This window comes from Leptinotarsa decemlineata, unplaced genomic scaffold, assembly GCF_025532065.1.
Source record: "Leptinotarsa decemlineata unplaced genomic scaffold, Ldec_3_MD MMD2_tig00004307_RagTag_RagTag, whole genome shotgun sequence".
Classification (NCBI taxonomy): Eukaryota; Metazoa; Arthropoda; class Insecta; order Coleoptera; family Chrysomelidae; genus Leptinotarsa; species Leptinotarsa decemlineata.
Window position 1 is genome coordinate 19,766,875 of NW_027412606.1, and position 19,486 is coordinate 19,786,360.

A 19,486-nucleotide genomic window follows, 5' to 3' on the forward strand; every position below is an offset into this window, starting at 1 on the left:
ATTTTCTTTTTTTTGGTTTTCAAAACAAACAAGAAATTTTTCCCGAAAGGTCGACTATCCAAACAAGTTCTTTTAATTTGTAGGTGAAATGTTTCAATTTCCAGTATATATAGTATTAAGAAAATACTTTTGTATAGTTTCTACTGTGTTTATTTATTCCTTACGACCGGTTTCGGCTTATAATAACGAATAAATAAACACAGTAGAAACTAGACAAAAGTATTTTCTTTATTCTATATTCAACATGAATTTCTACAAAATAAATAAGTCATCAATCGAACGAGTTCCAGTATATAGTTCAGCTTTTTTCATTCATTACGTACCAACAAAATCGTTCATTGACAGAAAGTGCATGAAAAATAAATCGTTTACATATACAGTTTTTTTTTGAAGAATATGAACAATACCATATCCACGGATGGGTATGTGAGACCCGGTTCGAGCAGTAATTTCCACTACCTACTCAAATAGTAATGAAAGGTAAACGGAAAATTCAATGCTCTATCTGAACATTTCGTATCATTTAAATATTAAAAATATAAAACTCTTAAATTCAGGCTATTTCGAAATAAAACTCATTGATGAGATTCATTTTGATTTTTACTATGAAAAGTTTACAAAACTGCGGCATGTGTTTCGCTGTATAGTATCTCTCTCTTCATATACTGAAAACATTACTCTGATCTACGGTTCAATCAGACGATTATTCTTAATTTAGTTTCAACTACCTTTAAAGAGCGGATAGAGTCATTTCATCAACTAATAGGCATATTACTGATACATTTAATTTTTTTCCTTGAGAAAAATACTTTCAATTTACTCAAAAATTAATCGGGGTGAACTGAAAAGTTTGCCTTCTCATCACCCGTGTAATTTTATATTTTTTTGGTTGTGAAAGGTGATATAACCCAAAATAGTTCGACGAAAAACTATATAATTGAGTCAATTAATGAACAAATAGTGCCATATCGACTTTTCTTTTGAAAAAAGGGTATCATTCAAAATTTCGATTTACGACAAGGTTTTCACTTTATTATTTTTGCTTCAGTCAGATAATTCTCCCTACCATGAGATTCTTCATCTGTGAAACAAAACACACTCTGAATATCAATTTATATGTGATACAAATACATGTTATTTTTGATAGGTTACTGATATAAAATTTTCTGAAAAATATCAATATTACGTTTCACTTTTCACTTTCAAGTGAACACCAATGCGAAAGTAGAATATCATAGAAGTATATTTTTGTTAATTCAATTAATCAGCAATATATGTAATATTGCTGATTTTAATGAATTTATGTGCAAAATAAATTCTACAATTTCTACGAAAAATTTAATTTTGACTATAATTATAGTGTTTTCTTCCATTTTCAAAATTCTTAAATATGATATCGACATGAAACCTTATCAAAAGGAAACTAAAAATCCCACAGGCCTATACCGGAACAATTTTCATGAACTTTGTAAGGGTTTCTTTGTTCATTCTTCTGATAAATTGGTATTTGCAAATAATGGAGGTTTATAAGATGATATAATTTCACATGTTCATGTGAATTAAATGTATTTTAGATATAGTGTTAACTAACATTTGGAGAATACCATCAAATGGATATAATTGTGTAGATACTAAATGAAAAAGTAAAGAATGGAAAATTTACATGGGGTGTAAACAAATTCTGAAATGTCATGTCCTTCACATAAAAACAAATAGAGCAATCACGTCATTCACAGTGGATATTGATTCGATTATGACATTTGGTATTTTCAAAACTACAAATTCATCTTGAAATAAAATCCCTTCTTTTCAGTTGTATTTTATTCTTAAGTTGTCGAAGTTCAAATTAACGGCTTCCAATAATTTTCCTGATAATTTTTTTCACACGAACGCAACTGCCATAATATATCAATTTTTTTTGTGCGGAGTACAAGGTTGTACTATTTTTCAGTGGAAAAAAGTTTCAACACGTTCTATTTTTGTTTCGAAAACGAATGAATTCCCATTTCTGTCGTTGTATAAACGTAAAATAATTTGAATCATTTTTACGCTACGGAAAGTATGTAAAATACGAACATTTTGAGTTTATTATATAGTATAACAACAATATTGTGGAAATTACAATTCATGTCATCACTCCTCATTCATATAATTACCTCACATACAATCTTGACATGCGAATAACAAATAACCAACGACCTACCTATCAGGAAGTTAATGCTGAATCAGCTACATCACAGATCTTCTTAACAGATAGATGCAAAAATATTCTGCCTTTTGAATAATAGGGAAAGCATGTACTTGATCAAAGCTCAAGTATAATAAAATGTGTTTGAGGTAATCACATACAGAACGTGATGAAACATTTGAATTAGTGAGTTGATAATAATAATATTCCAATTCTTCAACATTGTTAGCAGCCGTGGAAATCATTCTGCATCTATATCTACTTCAGATATTACTCGAGAAAAATTTTGATGGAAACTGTGGACCCAACATACACATGCGAAGTGTTGCAGACTATTGGTCGACACACAAAACCACAGTTTTTCGTTTATTACTGGAGTTTTTTTCTCAACACCAAATCGTTATTAACACCTATATGAAAGCTATATAAAAATTGATTTCATAATATACAGCTATAACAGTTAAACATATATTGTGAAATAATAGATAAGGTATACCTGTATGGGTGGTACACCTGGATGGTTTACCTGTATGGGATATCTAGTACCATAGCATAAATAGCGTTGGCTTCACGTTAGTTACTAGTTTAATCTTCCTCTTTGAAGATGATCACTTGGTGATCGAAACACGTGTCAAAGTGTTAAAAATAACGATTTAGTGTTGGAAAAAAACTCCAGTAATATTCATTACTACACCAAAGGTTCCAAACAGTGCATATAATTACTCTCAAATCGATGTCTATAACAGTCAACTTTGACATGAGTTATAAAGTCCTAGTTTTGAGAGTGGACCGGAGATAGAAAATAGAGAGAGCAGATAGCGGTAGGTTCGCAGATGATTCGAAAATATTTCCAGGTTCAGGTACAGGAATATACAATGTCAGATCTTGGACAGAGATTTCAATCTGCCCAACCTCACATATGATAAAAATATTTGTTCATAATCAAGTAGTTCTGAGAGCACTTGGCCCTCATAGAGCAAAGTTTGAGATGATATCGAGCTGCCTGAAAGGGTACCCATTATAGAAATAATAAACGAATTATATTTTGTCTGTATTTCAGGTCATACTGGCCTATTGACTTCTTCGGAAAGAAGGCGCTGCGAATGATTCAATCGTACCAGAACCTGTTATTGGTATCACTTCAAGCTTTGTAAAACAAACATTGAATAAGAGAACTACAAAAATAGTTTCATACTGTTGGTAATGTCCACTAGAATCGGTTTGAAAAAAAATGTTGTTTCTGGTGGAACAGTTTTCGAAGATAAATCACTATTTTTGAAGCTATACTGTTCGAACATACAAATAGATAGAGAAAATGGTAGTTCAGAATCATTAGTTCCGTACTAATAAGAGAGTAAGGCGATAATAGTAATTACAACATATTCTTCAACAAATAATCAATCACAAAAAGAAAAATCGAATGAGTATTATGTTCACGTGACAGATCAATGTGGAATATTTCATCATTGTTAATATCAATCATTCAATTATAAATGAAGTTGATTTTGTTACATTAATATTCACCTTATCTAACTACTTTTATTGTCAATGTCAGAACTATATTAAAATGGATTTATTTATTATGAGCAAATATCCTGTCACGGTTTTGTGTTCAAACTTTTCTGACCATCTCGACTGATTTTCATGAAATATTTGTAAGTTTGGTAGGTATGAGAATAGTATATTTCATACCGTTAGGTGACTGAGATGCCCCTATGCAGAAATAAACTTTGACAAAATGTTCTTTGTTCTTTTAATGAAGCCGAACAGAGTTTGCTGAGTAAGCTAGTAATCAATAAAAATGATGAGAGTGCTTCAAGTAACAACTATACTCATTATCAGTAACATTATATTCCTAATTTTCACGAAATATTTTTCAATCGTTTTCAAATTCATTTCAAGTGACTAAACCATATTTGTTGAGAATTCCAGTAGATTGACTGAATCAACAAATGGGAATAGATCTGGTCAATATTTATCATAAATATTAGGTGAAAAATGCAGGGTCATAATCTGTATTTAACATATGATAATATATCATGGTAAGTGCTACTCTTTTTATTTACTTTTCATCCATCTGAGGATTTATGAAATGTTAATTAACATCGCTACTATAAATACTACTCGTCTAAACGATGCAGACGAATTATGACTGCTAGATAACGATTTTAAAATTTGTTGAACAATTTTTATGTTTCTATGCTCTAGAAAACTATGAATAACTGCTATAAATATAAAACATCAGATCAAAATTCCATTTTACATTGGGAAAAAACTGCAAGTATTGTTTTGTAATCATTTTGGATGAAAAATCAATCATTTTGAAAGAACTGGAATGAGTTAAAAATGGATTTGAAAATCATTAATTTCGTTATATTGTATATGAAATTCAACCTAAATACACACTCAAGGAACCCTTCATTGTGAGAGTTTCACCAACCAGTTTTACAAAAACCCAAAACGTGTCTCGCTATAATATAGCTTTTCAAGGTTCTTGTATATTTTGTAGAATCATTCTGGTTCAAATCCCATTTCGCTAAATGATCAACGATCAAGACAAAATAGATGAACATTGTCATTGAGTTGACATTTGTTAAGTATATTGAACATGCGAATAATTATAGTTATAGATCTTCAAAAACATTGGAGACTTCGACTCATTTCATCTGAATTATGATTTTCATCCCAAAATATGATGATTTCCATCGTAAAACTATAATCCCAAACTGATCATTGAGTTCAGCCTCAATTCAATATACTCATTACTGTAGAAAAAATGTGATCTATGAAAAATAATCATGTTTTTGTTGTCCCATAAATTCAACAACCTTGATTCATTTCAGATTTTGTGGCATCACCTGTGAGCTTTTTCACCAAAATAAGTCTCAATCTATATCTACTGACGCAACACAACCTTACGAACGCTTTATTACCATTTCTGCAATTGCCAAGTCATTTCAGGAATACTGATTGTGTTGCCTCACGCTCAATAAAATATTGAATCCTACTCTAATATATGAAAACTGTCAACATCTTTCACATGACCAAACGAAAGCTGTTATTCCTAATTGAAAGAAAGTTATTTTTACAGATTGAAAATCATAAATATCTCAATGAAAAATTTGTATAGGCATAATAAGTCGGAGCTTGAGTTCGCTTCTTCAAGTTAGTGCCTGAATTTGAAATAAAGTTCTGATCTTCTCATAAAACAGTATCTTGAAACTGAATATTTCATGAATAGTCATCAGTGTTCTGATGTCAACCGTCAACCACAGCTCTTTCAATTTTTTTTCAGTATTTTCAATTTCCTTTGATGCCATTAGAGTTGTGATGGTTCCAATGTATAAAAACGAAGTCGGAACTTTGTTTATTACACTGAAACAATGTGCAATCAGAAAAATTCGAATACAATACAAATTATCTATTCAGAAAAAGGAATATGTCATGGGAGATTTTCCGCAGTCATAGATAAAATTTACAGCAAAATTAAAACATTACAAAGTATATTTCCAACATTTCAACAAAATGACTGAATAATCTTCGTACCTTATCCGGCAGTTGTAAGGCATCGGTGTTAGCATTTTTGCCGTCGTGGTAAACGACGGCGAATAGCTTGTACAGCTTCTCTATTGTAGACTGTGTTTCTGACAATACCAATGTCGAATCAATTTTCAAGTCGATTTTCAACTCCAAAGCCTTGTTAATATTTGTGCAACTGTTGTGGCTATATTCGAAAAACTTCAAATGCAATATGAGGATAACGGAAAGTTTGCAGAGCTTTATTTGCTCCCACGGTTCGATGTTCTCGTTAGTTTTCAACGAAGTTAGCCCCTCTAAACTTTCCTTGGATTTATATTAGAAGAAATGAACGAATAGAGGCATTTTGTTTTCGTCACTTGTATGCTTGATTGTTTTTTTTTTAGGCTATTGGACATATTAGTGGTTGCCATATTAATCCTGCAGTCACTGTTAGTTTTCTCTGTACTGGGAATATAAAATTAGTCAAAGCCGTTCTCTACATTGTGGTTCAATGCGTTGGAGCAATAGGAGGTGCTGCACTATTGAGGGTAAGTTAACAGGGTACAACAGAATCAAGAAATTGGAATGCTTGAAATCAATTACGCTTCCATGAAATGATTTTTATATTTTTCTTGAACGTAATTATGATTTATTATCGATATTGATGCAAAAGTTGTAACGGTTGGGATTTCCATAAAAAATGTTGGTTTATAAGACTTATATTTCTTTCGATATTTTATTTCAAGAGACAAGTAATTCAAATAGAAGATATGAACTGTGAAAGTTAATAATGAAACTACTCCTATGAATTCATGGAAAAATGTAGCACCTTGTTAACATCGTATCACGCTCTATTTTCTCTCGACAATACCACATATATTTAGGAAAATAACGTTTGAAAAATAAAAAAATTGATAATTATGTTCAGTATCATTTTTTAAAGATGAAAATTGTTTTCAAATATTGAAAAATTATGTTGAGAGAGTGTTTTTCACAAAAGTCATCTCATTACGGTTTTTGCTCATTGCGGCAAAGATAGGTGCTGTGTACAATTTTTTACATCATCTATCAATAAATTATTCTTGAACAAACATTCAAGTCAGTCTACGAATTTCAGAGAAAAAATGTTTACTTAATGTTCTTCATTGTTATAAATGGTTCTTCATGATTATCTCAATTATTAATTGGAAAATCATTATTTCTCTGAAAATCCTAATTGGCGTTTTTCAACCGAATGAAGATTTTTTGCCATAATCAATACAATCGTTTATTGAGTGGACATTTTTCCGGGAAAAAGTCTGACTATCATTCCATTTTTTTCTAAAGTAATAAGAATTTCAGAAACAACCACATATAACTAGAAAATTATTCCTAAAATTTTTCATAACACTCCTTGATATTACACGATAGTGACCTCTACAAATTTTTATCCCAAAAGGCGAATAAATTCATTAGGCAAACAAAGATTTGTTGTTCTGTTGCCAATAAGAAACACCAATCAGATTTTGAAACTCAACCTTGATGGATTATTTGAACAATTATAAAATAAAAAAGCAATATAACCGATGAACAGAGTTTTGTTTTTTGCATTTGTTCATGACCTTATGCTATTAAGTATGTATAGATGTGAGTAGGGCACCAAAGGCATATATTTTTGTGCCAATTAATTTTAACTTTTATGACGCCATTTTTGAAAGCGGAGGAAAGACAAAAATGTTGGTTACCAAATGTTTCAATAAAATAAAATAACATAAGTGCAATACCCACCAAATTGGTTGGTGAAACGCGCGGTTTCTCATGCCAAACTGAAGAAAATAATGATTCCTGACTTGTCCCCGAGTCGACGATACTGAATAACACTGGTCAACAGTGTTTTTGTCACATGAACTTTGTGATGTTGATTGTTAATGTAAGCCTATTCACATTATAAATATATAATAATTTTGTTTCAATCACATCCAGTATTTTCGTGACAGCTATATATTCATTTCTGACCTTATATACGTATATTTCTTTGAATAAAGTCATTTAGGCGGCTGTATAACTATTGTATCAGCTAACATACATTTTATTTCCGTTAGATACATCGCAAATATGCCACGAAAGTGTTCTACTAACCCCGACACTTTTGTTATGTGTGTGGAGATTCAACATCCTAGCATCGAAATTTCACCCCATTATAATATTTCAGTTTCATTGTAAGGGATAAGAGCTTTGAAGGAAAAATGAATGACCAGGAAAAAATCAGCGGAAAATGTTTCCAGAGTGAGAGTCAGAACAGCTTTATTGTCATAAAAGTTTAGGTTTTGTTCACAAAGCGAGCTTAAGAACTAAAACAATCTGAAACATTAAAATGAACGTCAAGAATTGAAACAAGATATTGACATGGCTCAAGCACTCTTCAAAAAGTCTATGGTAAAAGTCTGTGATAAAATTTTTTATAAGTTGCAATTATAAGTTGGGGAGTCATCCGAGAAAAATTCCTCAATAATATAATAAGCTTTATCTAGTTTCCCGAAACTGTTTCTAGCATGTTAACTTTGTAATTGAAAGGGGGAGGTGATTGAAATATTTTTTGCTATCATAAAAAATCTGTTTGAAAAAAAAACTGTTTTCCGGTAATCAGCTGTCGCACCCATACGAACGACAACTCTCAGGAGTTGAGAAACTTGTGCGAGCTAAGGACTAACGAGGCCTAACCTTTTAACGTGTGATTCCTAACACGGTCGAGTTTTTGATTTGTGCTGGTGCCGGAATAGGAATATTGAATGTGAGACGAGAGGCATAACTTTGAATTGAGTTCGAGATGTTATCTTTGTGCTTTTTGTGCATTAGGCAGACTGTTTCTGAAATGAAGAGACATCAGACTGTTAAGATGTGATGAGTTGAAAAAAAGGCTTACAGGAATCCTGGACACTACCTCTGGTAATGAATCTCATTGCTCTTTTTTTGAGTTGTGAAAACTTGATTTATTAAGTTTTGATAGCTGCTCCTCCAGAAACAAACTCCGTACCGCAAATGGTATTCGAAAACTGTGAAGTATGCTTTTCTAGCAGAGTAATAGTCCAAAGAGTTAGAGATAGACCTTATCGCATAACAACTTGGGGATAATTTTTTGCATAGTGTACTAGGTAGGTAGGTCTAAAGTGAGAGGGTCTATTCGACCCTCCACCGCATCCCATAAGGGTTTATTCACACCTATTCACACTCGGCCAAATAAACCCAGCTTTTTAACGAAGCCGATTAGTTTGTATGGTGAGTGGTTTTACAGGTCAGATGATGAGAATACGGATCTGCCGAACTCAAAGAACCTGATTCGGTCCCCTAGCGGGGCGGGCATGAAGTATATGCTCTGCAGTTTCATCATTTTCCAGACAGAGGCGACACACACTGTCTTCCGACAGTCCAAGTCTCTGCATGTGATGATTCAAATGACAGAGACCTGTAAGATGGCCTGTTAGACATCGTAGTTCATCACTACTGTAGTCCAACAACTGTTTGGAATCAAGCTTCGAAGGGTTAATAAACGCTTTGGAGTGAGCCAATCCTGTGAAATTCTGCCAGAAGTTTATAACTCTTCTTGCCATCCAGGTGTTCAGTGTTTGTTTGGCAAAGCCCAAAGCGATGCCAATGATAGGTTCTGGTTCAATGAAGCCGCTTGCAGCACCCTCCTTTGCAAGAGAGTCAGCAGTTCCATTGCCTTCCAGGCCAGTATGGCCAGGAATACAGCCTAGAGACAATCTGTTAAGTGTTCTTATCGAGGAGAGTCTTTTTCGGCAGTTTGCTACCAATTTAGACGTTGATCGGTAGGAGGCAAGAGCTTCCAACGCCGCTTGACAGCCCGAGAATATTTTTAATGACTTGTGAGTGAGGTTGGATTTATCCAATCTCTCCGCACACAATTTCATAGTGTAAATTTCCGCTTGAAATACAGGCACATAAGTTCCTAGACAGGTAGATAATTCTGTCCTGGGTTGCGACTGAAAAAACCTGCACCAGAACCGGCAGGTGTTTTTGATCCATCTGTGAAACAACAACTATCTGCTCTCAATATTTCCTTCTCCCGCAGGATTCAGTCCTCTCTATTGGGAAATAGTACTTTATAAGGCAGTTCGTAGTTGACTGTTGGAGGCATAAAGTCAGAGGTCGTTTCTTGTGCAATTGGCAATGTGCACAAGTCTGTATGCAGTCCATCCAGCTTTTTTTTCTAGAAAAATGTGAAGAGGAGGTAGATCCAGAAGGATCTCCATGGCCGCTTACGGTGTGGTACTGATGGCACTACTGATAGCCAGACAAGCCTGCCTCTGTAAGCCAAAGAGCTTCGCTTGGGTCGTTTTCTGTAAAGCTTTAGGCCACCAAGCAATTGCACCATAAGTGATCATTGGTCTGACAATCATCACATGAATCCAATGGATTTGTTTGGAACCTAAACCCCAAGTTTCACCACAAATCCTTCGACATGTCCATAGCGACAGTCTGGCTTTGTGTAAAACTTTTTCCAAGTGAGCGTTCCAGGTGAATCTTTTATCAAGGACAATGCCAAGATATTTCACCTTCGTTCCAAATGGAATGACCACATCATTGAGGAAAAGTGGCTCTAGATCGTCCAATTTGAAGGCAATTAACACATTCTGCTGGAGACAGACGTCTGCTCCCTCAGGCACCAACTGTGAACAACGTCTAACGCGCTTTGGGGGATATCACAAACTACACTTTCCGACGTGGACCTTGCCAGGATGACAAAGTCATCTGCATAAGCTTGCAGATCAACTTTTCTTCTGTCGAGGGCATCAATCAGACTATCCACCAGGAGCGACAGAAGCAACAGAAGGGAAGATAGTATCCCACCTTGAGGGCAGCCCCTGGTGACCCTGAATCTGAGCCTTGAAGAGTCGCAGTTGCAGTTCTGTTTGCTAGCATGGCATAAATCCAGCCAATTATGGCCGATTCTATACCCTTTCCAGCCAGTAACAATCCTATTGATTTAGGTAGTGCATTGTCGAATTCTCCTTCAATATCGAAAAATACAGCAACCGCAATCTCCTTGTTGTCAAGAGATTGGGAGATTTTCTCAACGAGGCTCTGAATCTGTCGATTTGTCGGTGTGATAAGCATACTGGTGATTATTCAGGGGGGATGCATATAATGGTACCCTCTTGATATGTCCGTCCAGTATCCTCTCAAGTCCTGTCAGCAGGAAGGATGTAAGGCTGATTGGTCGTACCGGTTCGGGGTGTGGGTATCTCCGGCCCACTTTAGGTATATATACCACCCTTGCTGCCAACCAACTGGGTGTTATACAGTTCCACACCAAACTAGCTCTGTACAATTTTGTGAGAATAGGTAAAATTATTTCCAGTCCGTTTTGAAGAAGAGCTGGAAATATACAAATTCTTTCCGGGAGTTTTGAAGGACTGAAAAGACTTGATAGCCCATTCAACTGCCGGTGCAATGATAACCTTTTTTGCGACATCCCAGTCGTTCTTTCTTGGGCGTTTAGCGCCCTCAAAGATGGACGGTCTGTTGTTATCATGAGTCAGATTTTCAGGAAAGCGGTTTTCTATCAAAAGCTCTAACGTTTCTTTACTAGAGGTCGTAAATGTTCCATCGGATCGTTTTAACGACCCAATTTCAGCAGTCGGCTCTCTAGAGAGAATTTTGTGAATTCTTGTGCTGCGAGGTAAATCAGAAATACTTTCACAGAACTTCCTGCAAGACTCCCGTTTTGCCTTTCTAATTTCCTTGTGGTATGTCTTCAGAGTGATTTTATGAAGCTCTCAGTTACCTGATTCTTTAGCTCGATTGAATAGTAGTCTTCTTCCACTTTCAAGGCTTTTGTTCCACCGAGAAGAGTTGCGGTTATCTCTTTTGACCCTCAGTGGACAGTTCTCATGATAGGATGAGATCACTGCTTCGCGAAATTGCGTCGCTACTGTATCCATATCATCACAAGTGTGAATAGTACTGAATCTGAGTTTTTATATTCCCTTCAGTCAGTTGATTTTGAGTCACGATATTCCACTACTGGTCTTTGACCTGTTTCAGTATTGAAAAGAATATATATATGGTCTGAACGAGAAGGTTCAGTAGATACAGACCAATGGTGTATCTTGTTGCTCAGAGAATGTGAGCTGAGGGTTGAATCAAATACCTCTTGCCTATTACTAGTGACAAAAGTTGGATCCGAGCCCTCATTGATTACAGACAGCCCTTTCCCTAGTATATAATCAAAGAGTAACTCACCCCTACGGTTTATATTCGTACTGCCCCACGCTGTATGGTGTGAATTGGCGTCACATCCCAATACTATTTGTAGTTTGTTCCTTTTGCTATAGTCGATAAGTCGTCTAACAGCAAGAGGAGGTACAGTATCCGAATCTTCCGGAGGCGACAAAATTCGTCTTACCCTTCTTGCCCGATAGGAAAATTTGGATGGCTACCACGTCTTGGGTGCAGAAGCATGTGAGCAAAAAATGGTTAATACCTTTCCTGATGACTAGACATGCTCTGGGTTTCACCCCAGGGCACGCTTCCACCTCACCAGGAATATTGCTCAGTCCGGTTACTTGGCCTGTATTTCCTGTCCATGGTTCCTGCAGGAAGGCAAAGTCGATTAATTCATCCTTGAAGTTTTTTCCAAGGAAGTATGAAGCGGCCTTGGCATGTTGTAAGTTTGCCTGCAAACACTTGAAGATAACAAGTGTTGCCGCAAACTTAGAACTCCTCGACCCTAGGAGGTAGAAGATGAAGGGTCCTTAATGACATCTCCACCCTCCTCTCCTGAGATAGAGAGATGTGTAGGCACAGATGATGAGGTGAGGACACCTGCTGTCTCTGAGTTGCCTGCTAATTTATTGGATTTTTTTGACGGGACGATTTCCGTCTTTTCTTTCAGAGAGCCACGTCCAGCCTTTTTTCCTAGTTTACTCGACGAGACGTTGGCCGTCTTTGTCTCCTGAGAAACACCTGTTTTCCCGGCCTTGGGCTGGGTGTGAGCCGGTGGTTTACCCCTATGTTTGGGTTGAGGTTTGGTTGAACTCCTCCCCATAGGTGGATTTCCACTTGACCCCGCTTTATTTACTCTAACGGATACACTAGAGTGACTCGTTTGAGTAGTTTTCTGCTGGGAGGGTGCACAGGTTTTAGGGCAGAATCAGACCTGTCCAAAACCAAAATGTGGTCTGAAACCCATCCTCGCCAGCACGGCCATGGATCCATCGTCTACTGCGAAGGTCCATGTTTGACCAGGGCCTGACTTTTCCTTGTGGAGGATCGTTCACTCCAAGGTTGACAGACCATGTTTCATTTTCCTCAATCTAGTGAGGACCTGTTCGGAGGTAGGTAAGCTCCGTCAGGTAGGTAAGCAACACAGATCTGTGGCTTCGGAAGTTGGTCTCCTGTGACGCATTTCAGGGAAGCGCCCTCCCACGGTTGCAGGGTATTAACTACACCCGCAAGTCACTCAGCGCTTACCTGATCCTCACAGACGATCTGTAACCATCCAGGCTGAAAGACGCAGCTCTGGAATTGTACCTGCGGCCCATCGTCTGGAATAATCTCCACATCCGATAAAATAGTCTCCTGAAGAGATTCCAGCTGGTTGGCCATCAATGAGGTAGTCCTATAATTGAGGTGCAAAATTCCCACCTTGATTTTCGCGACAACCTTCCCATAAGAAGGTTTTTGCACATCAGGTACACCTGACAATGCCTTAGATTCAGCCGTGCAGGGCTTTTTCGCCTCTGGTTCCGGTGAATCATCATTTGAGCGCAATCGTTTGCTAACCTACTCATCGGGGTTTGTTCCCCAACCTGAGACAGAGTCTGCGTACGCCGCTCAAGAATTTGGTGTAAGGCGATTTCATAAGGTACTCCGCTCTTGAGAAGACGACCCAGTCGTTTCCTGGCTGTACATTAAACCTTTTCCCAGGTTCAGTTTCTGAATCAAGATTTGGAGAGTTGAGAAGCTCTCGCTCCTGATGTAAACTCACAGGGAGGTCGGCTGGAGTCGTGAGCTCGACATCCATCTCCTGTGTAGACTCAGCGTCAGAAAGAAAATTAAAATTTACTCTGACCATAAAAGTCCCACGAGTAGCCTCTCGGTACGGATACACACATCTTGGGATCAAGTCATCGTTGGGATGCCATTCAGTTTGGTAATAACAGAACCACACGTGATTCTGTCATATCCGGATCCAGCGGGGCTACGTGGAAGCAGGCATCCGATGGCCGGTTTGCTCAATCCCCACATCCCAAGCCAAAGCACTGGCCGTAAACAGCATGCACAGTGGTTCAGGCAGTGAAAGATGAACAAGGACAACCAACCCGCCATAGTATACTAAAATGCGTTCCAAATTTCAATTGGTTTTTTATGTTGAGGCCTAAAAATTTGTTCTCTAGTTTATGATCAATGATGTTTTCTTCAAGAATTATATGGTCCAGGTTAGATTTGAAGGATATTATATCAGTCTTTGATATATTGAAAGATAATAAATTGGCATCACATCATTGTTTAATTTTGCCTATATCATGCTCTACCCTAATTTTTACTGCATCAGTGATTCTTCCATGCCAAAGTATAGACCTGTCATCAGCAAAACTTGTGAATTTGCCTTCAATCGATATAAATATTTATGCCAGATCATTTATATATAATGAAAACAGCAACGAGCCGAGGACAGATCCCTGAGGTATTCCGCATTTAATGCTCATTTTATCTCAAGATGAACTTTTGAAATTCACTGTTCGAACGCGGTCTGATAGATACGACTCAAACCACAACAAGATGTTTTCTCTATATTTTCTAGGAAATAAAATCAGAAAACACAAAGACTTAATAAATGTACTAATAATGTCAAATGAAGCTTTGGGGTATAATGTGTCCCAAAAATACATATATTGGACTCTCATTTGCATATGGTTGCTATAAGTGACGTAAAAGGTGTGAGATTCCATCAGGACATTTCCTTAATGGAGAAACGTTATCAATAGAAATGGAGTCCAGGAATGCTAGCAGATCATTGTTGGAAACCTGAAGGGGCCCACCACAAGACAAATCTTCACGAAAATCATTAATATTCATTGTACATTGAGTATTAATTTCTCCAAGTGTAGCTGATTTTTCTATATTTTACGAAAATATATGCTTTGACGTCAAGAGAAAACTTGATGTGGCCCTAGTAGATTCAAAGTTTGATATGAGTTTTCATGTGACGAAAAACAGTTGAAATTCTGTTGAACAGTGTAATCCGAAAACGCAGTGGCGGTGCAACCTTTGAGCGACACGGCGAATGGCAATCAACCACAACGGGAGAGGAATATATCAATGAGAGTCAGAAAATTTTCTCTAGCAGATGAAATCTTGTAATTTTTTGAAAATAAAATAGCATCTACCATATCTATTTCTACAAACATTCAAAAGTCATTAAAAATTCAAGATTAAGTACCTGCAATTGATATTGTTAAATGTCAATATACATTTTTCTAGTCATAATTAGCTATCAAGTTGTGAAAAGGGGGAGTTGAAAGTTGAATAAATATATTACCATTCGATCGTAAAAAAGTATACTATTCGTGCATAAAAACCTATTTCACACTTGTGTAGCTGATTTTTCTATATTTTACGAAAATATATGCTTTGACGTCAAGAGAAAACTTGATGTGGCCCTAGTAGATTCAAAGTTTGATATGAGTTTTCATGTGACGAAAAACAGTTGAAATTCTGTTGAACAGTGTAATCCGAAAACGCAGTGGCGGTGCAACCTTTGAGCGACACGGCGAATGGCAATCAACCACAACGGGAGAGGAATATATCAATGAGAGTCAGAAAATTTTCTCTAGCAGATGAAATCTTGTAATTTTTTGAAAATAAAATAGCATCTACCATATCTATTTCTACAAACATTCAAAAGTCATTAAAAATTCAAGATTAAGTACCTGCAATTGATATTGTTAAATGTCAATATACATTTTTCTAGTCATAATTAGCTATCAAGTTGTGAAAAGGGGGAGTTGAAAGTTGAATAAATATATTACCATTCGATCGTAAAAAAGTATACTATTCGTGCATAAAAACCTATTTCACACTTCATGAGGAAATGGGTACTTCATGCATTTGCAAATAACATTCTACTTTTGATGGACTGTTTGGAACGTTTGGTTTACCTAGTAATGAATATTACTAGAGTTTTTTCAAAAAATCAAACTGTATGATCTTCCTTTTGAAGGTGATCACTTGGTGATCAAAACACATGTCGAGGTGTTAAAATAACGGTCTGGTGTTGAGAAAAAACTCTTTGTGATTACTGATGAAAATTTCTGTGTTTCATGAGTGATTGTGAAAATTACAAATATATAGAAATAGTTGTATAAAATATTTCTTTCCCCATAACCTCAATAATTCTATTCAATTTTGCAGTTAGTGACTCCAAACGAGAAAGTGGGAAGCTTGGGATTGACTATAGTGAGTCCTCAGCTTACCGCTGGCCAAGGACTGCTGGTCGAAGCGATATTAACTTTCCTTCTTGTCTTTGTGGTTCACGGTGTGTGTGATTCTAACCGTAAAGATATTGCTGGATCCATTCCAGTTGCCATAGGATTGGCTGTTTCAGCAGCTCACTTGTGTGGGGTAAGTTTCTGGAATATTGTGAACCATATTCACCTTATTCACTTCTTCATTTCCATTTCAAATATCACGAGCTGAAATATATAAAACCAATTGATTTGTTGAATGATGAAATATTTTTGACCTGTTTTTTCTGGATAGCAGCATAGTTCAAATTAAAAATAATTCTATGGTTGGCATTTTATTTTTTTTCTATTACCTTTAATTTGATTTTTAATATACAGGGTCTTTCATGACGAGTGTTCGTTAGGAATATATGGAGAACAATTCAAAATAAAAACTTGAAATTTTGTGGTAGTAGGTTTTACAAAATGGATTTCTCAACTAAAATATTTTCAACTTCCGTCTCTTTCCGTTATATCGGAAGCAACTTCCTCATTTCAAATAGAACACCCTTTATGTTATTACATTTTTAATTTCTCAGAACATTTCAGTCCTACTTTGTATAACAATACCTATACCCAAATTTGTTAGTTTTCGAAATATTATTTTTTTTCTGAAAAATTTGACAGAAAAAATCATAACTCATAGACAGTAACAGTTGAAAATGTGAAATTTCACAGGAGAGCACCTTGAGCATCAAGTCATGAACAGGTCCATCGAATTTTCGATGGACAGGGTGGAATATAGTATTGTTTTCATTTGAAAAAATCGAGTTTCATCAGTTTTCTCAATGTTATGTTCTAGGTGGAAATTTCGACCACCCTGTAAATTATTTTAGGTAATTCTATTGACCTATTCATGACTTAATTCTTAAGGTGTGATTATGTGAAATTTCACATTTTGAACTGTTACTGTCTATGAGTTATGATTTTTTCGGAGTGGTGCTGTAACTGTCAAATTTTTCAGAAAAAAATTAATATCTCGAAAACTGGGTATAGGCATTGATAAACAAAGTGGACCCAAAATGTACTGAGAAATTAAAAAATGTAATAAAATACAGGGTGTTCGATTCGAAATAAGGAAGTTGCCCTCAACTTCCGGTATAGCGAAAAGAGACCGGGAGTTGAAAATATTTTATTTGAGAAGGTCATTTTGTGAAACCATTTATCAGGAAATTTCAAGTTTTTATTTTGAATCGTTCTCCATATATTCCTAACGACAGCTCGTCGTGAAAGACCCTGTATTCTTATTCATAACTACATAAATTTCTAAATCATATTACATTACTGACTGCGATTGATATTTGCAAAATATCTTCTTTGTTTACTGTCATTTCATAGAATTTTGTAAAAGATGAGAATTTCCGAAATAATAATACCAATTGGATTGAATTATAACCTGATTATTGATCAGTGATAACTATCGAAACCAATATTTTGAATGAGATGTTCCGACGACTGTGAAAGAATAATCGTAGTTATATTCGTTGAATGAATTTTCAACAGAAAACGAATACTTGTGATGAACCTTTGGTGTAGTAATGAATATAACTGCAGTTTTATATCATCAAACCGTACCCCAAATCGTTATTTCAAAACCTTGACACGTGTTTCGATTACCATGTGATCATCTTCAAGGGAGAGATTGAGTTAGTTTATTGTTTCTCTTCGAAAGACTGACTCACTCGGTGATCGAAACACGTGTCGAGGTGTCAAAATAACGTTTTTGTATTGGTTTAAAACTCCAGTAATAGAAAAATAATGTACTGACAAATTACCGATGAAAATGAATATTTCCAAAAATCTGAGGATTATATCAAATTCCAACCTATTCCTACTCATCAAATATTCTAACTGGATATGGAAGTGAATTACCACACCGGAAACACTCACTTAGTTTTCGGAAACATGATCAATCAAAATGAATCTTTGAATCCCTCAATGATTGCAACTTTTTATCGCATCAATTTTAATAAACTTGAAAAAATATATACCCAGCATTGGCCAATGTTTTCAATATTCAATATAATTGATACTTTCAATTAAAAAAAAATCTTAATTTTCAAGACAGGGAATATACAAGTGATAGTTTGAAGTGGGAGAGGTGTGCAATTAGAACATGTGACGAACAAGATTCGTATTTGTTCGACTTCTATTCACACTCTCAGATCCACGAGGAATGCGATGCATCACAATGATTTTAATATCTGCCGACCAGTCGAACCTAGCTGCTTGGTATCATCGTCAATAATGTTCCAGTGAGTTGTTTGAACTCGCAAAATACATTGATAACTAATAATAATTTAGTTGAATCAATTGAGAAAAAATACCATGGAGTTATAGACGAAAATCAATCTCTGAAAATTAAACCTCATTAAAATGTATGCTCAACTGCCAGAAGACAATGTTCAAATAAAAAAAATGTTTTTAGTAAAAATCCAAAAAATATATACTCACATTATATATTATGTTGATGGAATTGATGACATATGTGAAGACTGATCTACATCTTTTTTTTTTTATTTTTGTCGCATTCGGGAAACACATGCTGATGGAATCTGTATCTCTGAAAATAACAAAATCAAAAGTGAGGATAGACGCCTCAACCCAAGCAGAAGATAGGTGCTACAAGCTTTACGAAAATAAGATCATCATATCACAGGAATTCACCTAGGCAATAGTCGATAACCAAAGACAAACTCTCACTATCAACAATCAATAGTACTCATGTACTGAGTGGAACATCAGGAAAACTTTCTTTCAGAACCAATCGGTTCAAGAATTGACTAAAGTAAATAAAACTTTCATTTGACCCCAGTGTAACGTAGTTTGGTGCCAAAAATATAAACGAGAACATTTTGAAAGATAAAAAATGAAAACAGAGTCGTCACAAAATCTTTAAAAAAATTGTAATGATCTTTCAGAAATTCCTTTTGTAGATGTGTTGATGCTGCATTTTCAATTTCGTTCTCATTCAAATAATTCACCTTACTATACTCTCATATATTGCATCTCAAACAATACTGAAATATTTTCAGCAAGTAAAACTTGGTTGAGTGAACAGAGTTATATGATATCAAACGAGAGTCTCTCAATGTCTGAACTTGACAACTGTTACTACATTTTTATGAAATAAAATTGATGACTCAAGACCAAACTAGACAAAAAATAATCCAGAACTCATATTAACGTCTCTTTTTACGTACGTCTCTTTCAGGTACAAATGAGTTAATTGAATATAATTTCATTACATAAACCAAATCTTCTGACGTCC

General features: G+C 35.6%; 1 protein-coding gene and 1 long non-coding RNA gene across 2 annotated transcripts in view; one reads left to right on the forward strand and one right to left on the reverse strand.

Moving 5' to 3' along the window:
- The window catches only part of LOC111507900 (aquaporin AQPAe.a), a 40,506-nt gene that overhangs the window by 16,252 nt on the left and 4,768 nt on the right, over positions 1-19,486 (forward strand). The window contains exons 3-4 of the mRNA XM_023163283.2: positions 6,112-6,255; positions 16,124-16,333. Coding sequence (XP_023019051.1) covers positions 6,112-6,255; positions 16,124-16,333 — 354 coding nt within the window. The remainder of the gene's footprint in view (positions 1-6,111; positions 6,256-16,123; positions 16,334-19,486) is intronic.
- The window catches only part of LOC141483989 (uncharacterized), a 36,958-nt gene continuing 33,751 nt past the window's right edge, over positions 16,280-19,486 (reverse strand). The window contains exons 3-4 of the long non-coding RNA XR_012466402.1: positions 18,670-18,778; positions 16,280-16,404 (exon numbers count right to left, since the gene is read on the reverse strand). This is a non-coding gene — a long non-coding RNA (uncharacterized lncRNA). The remainder of the gene's footprint in view (positions 16,405-18,669; positions 18,779-19,486) is intronic.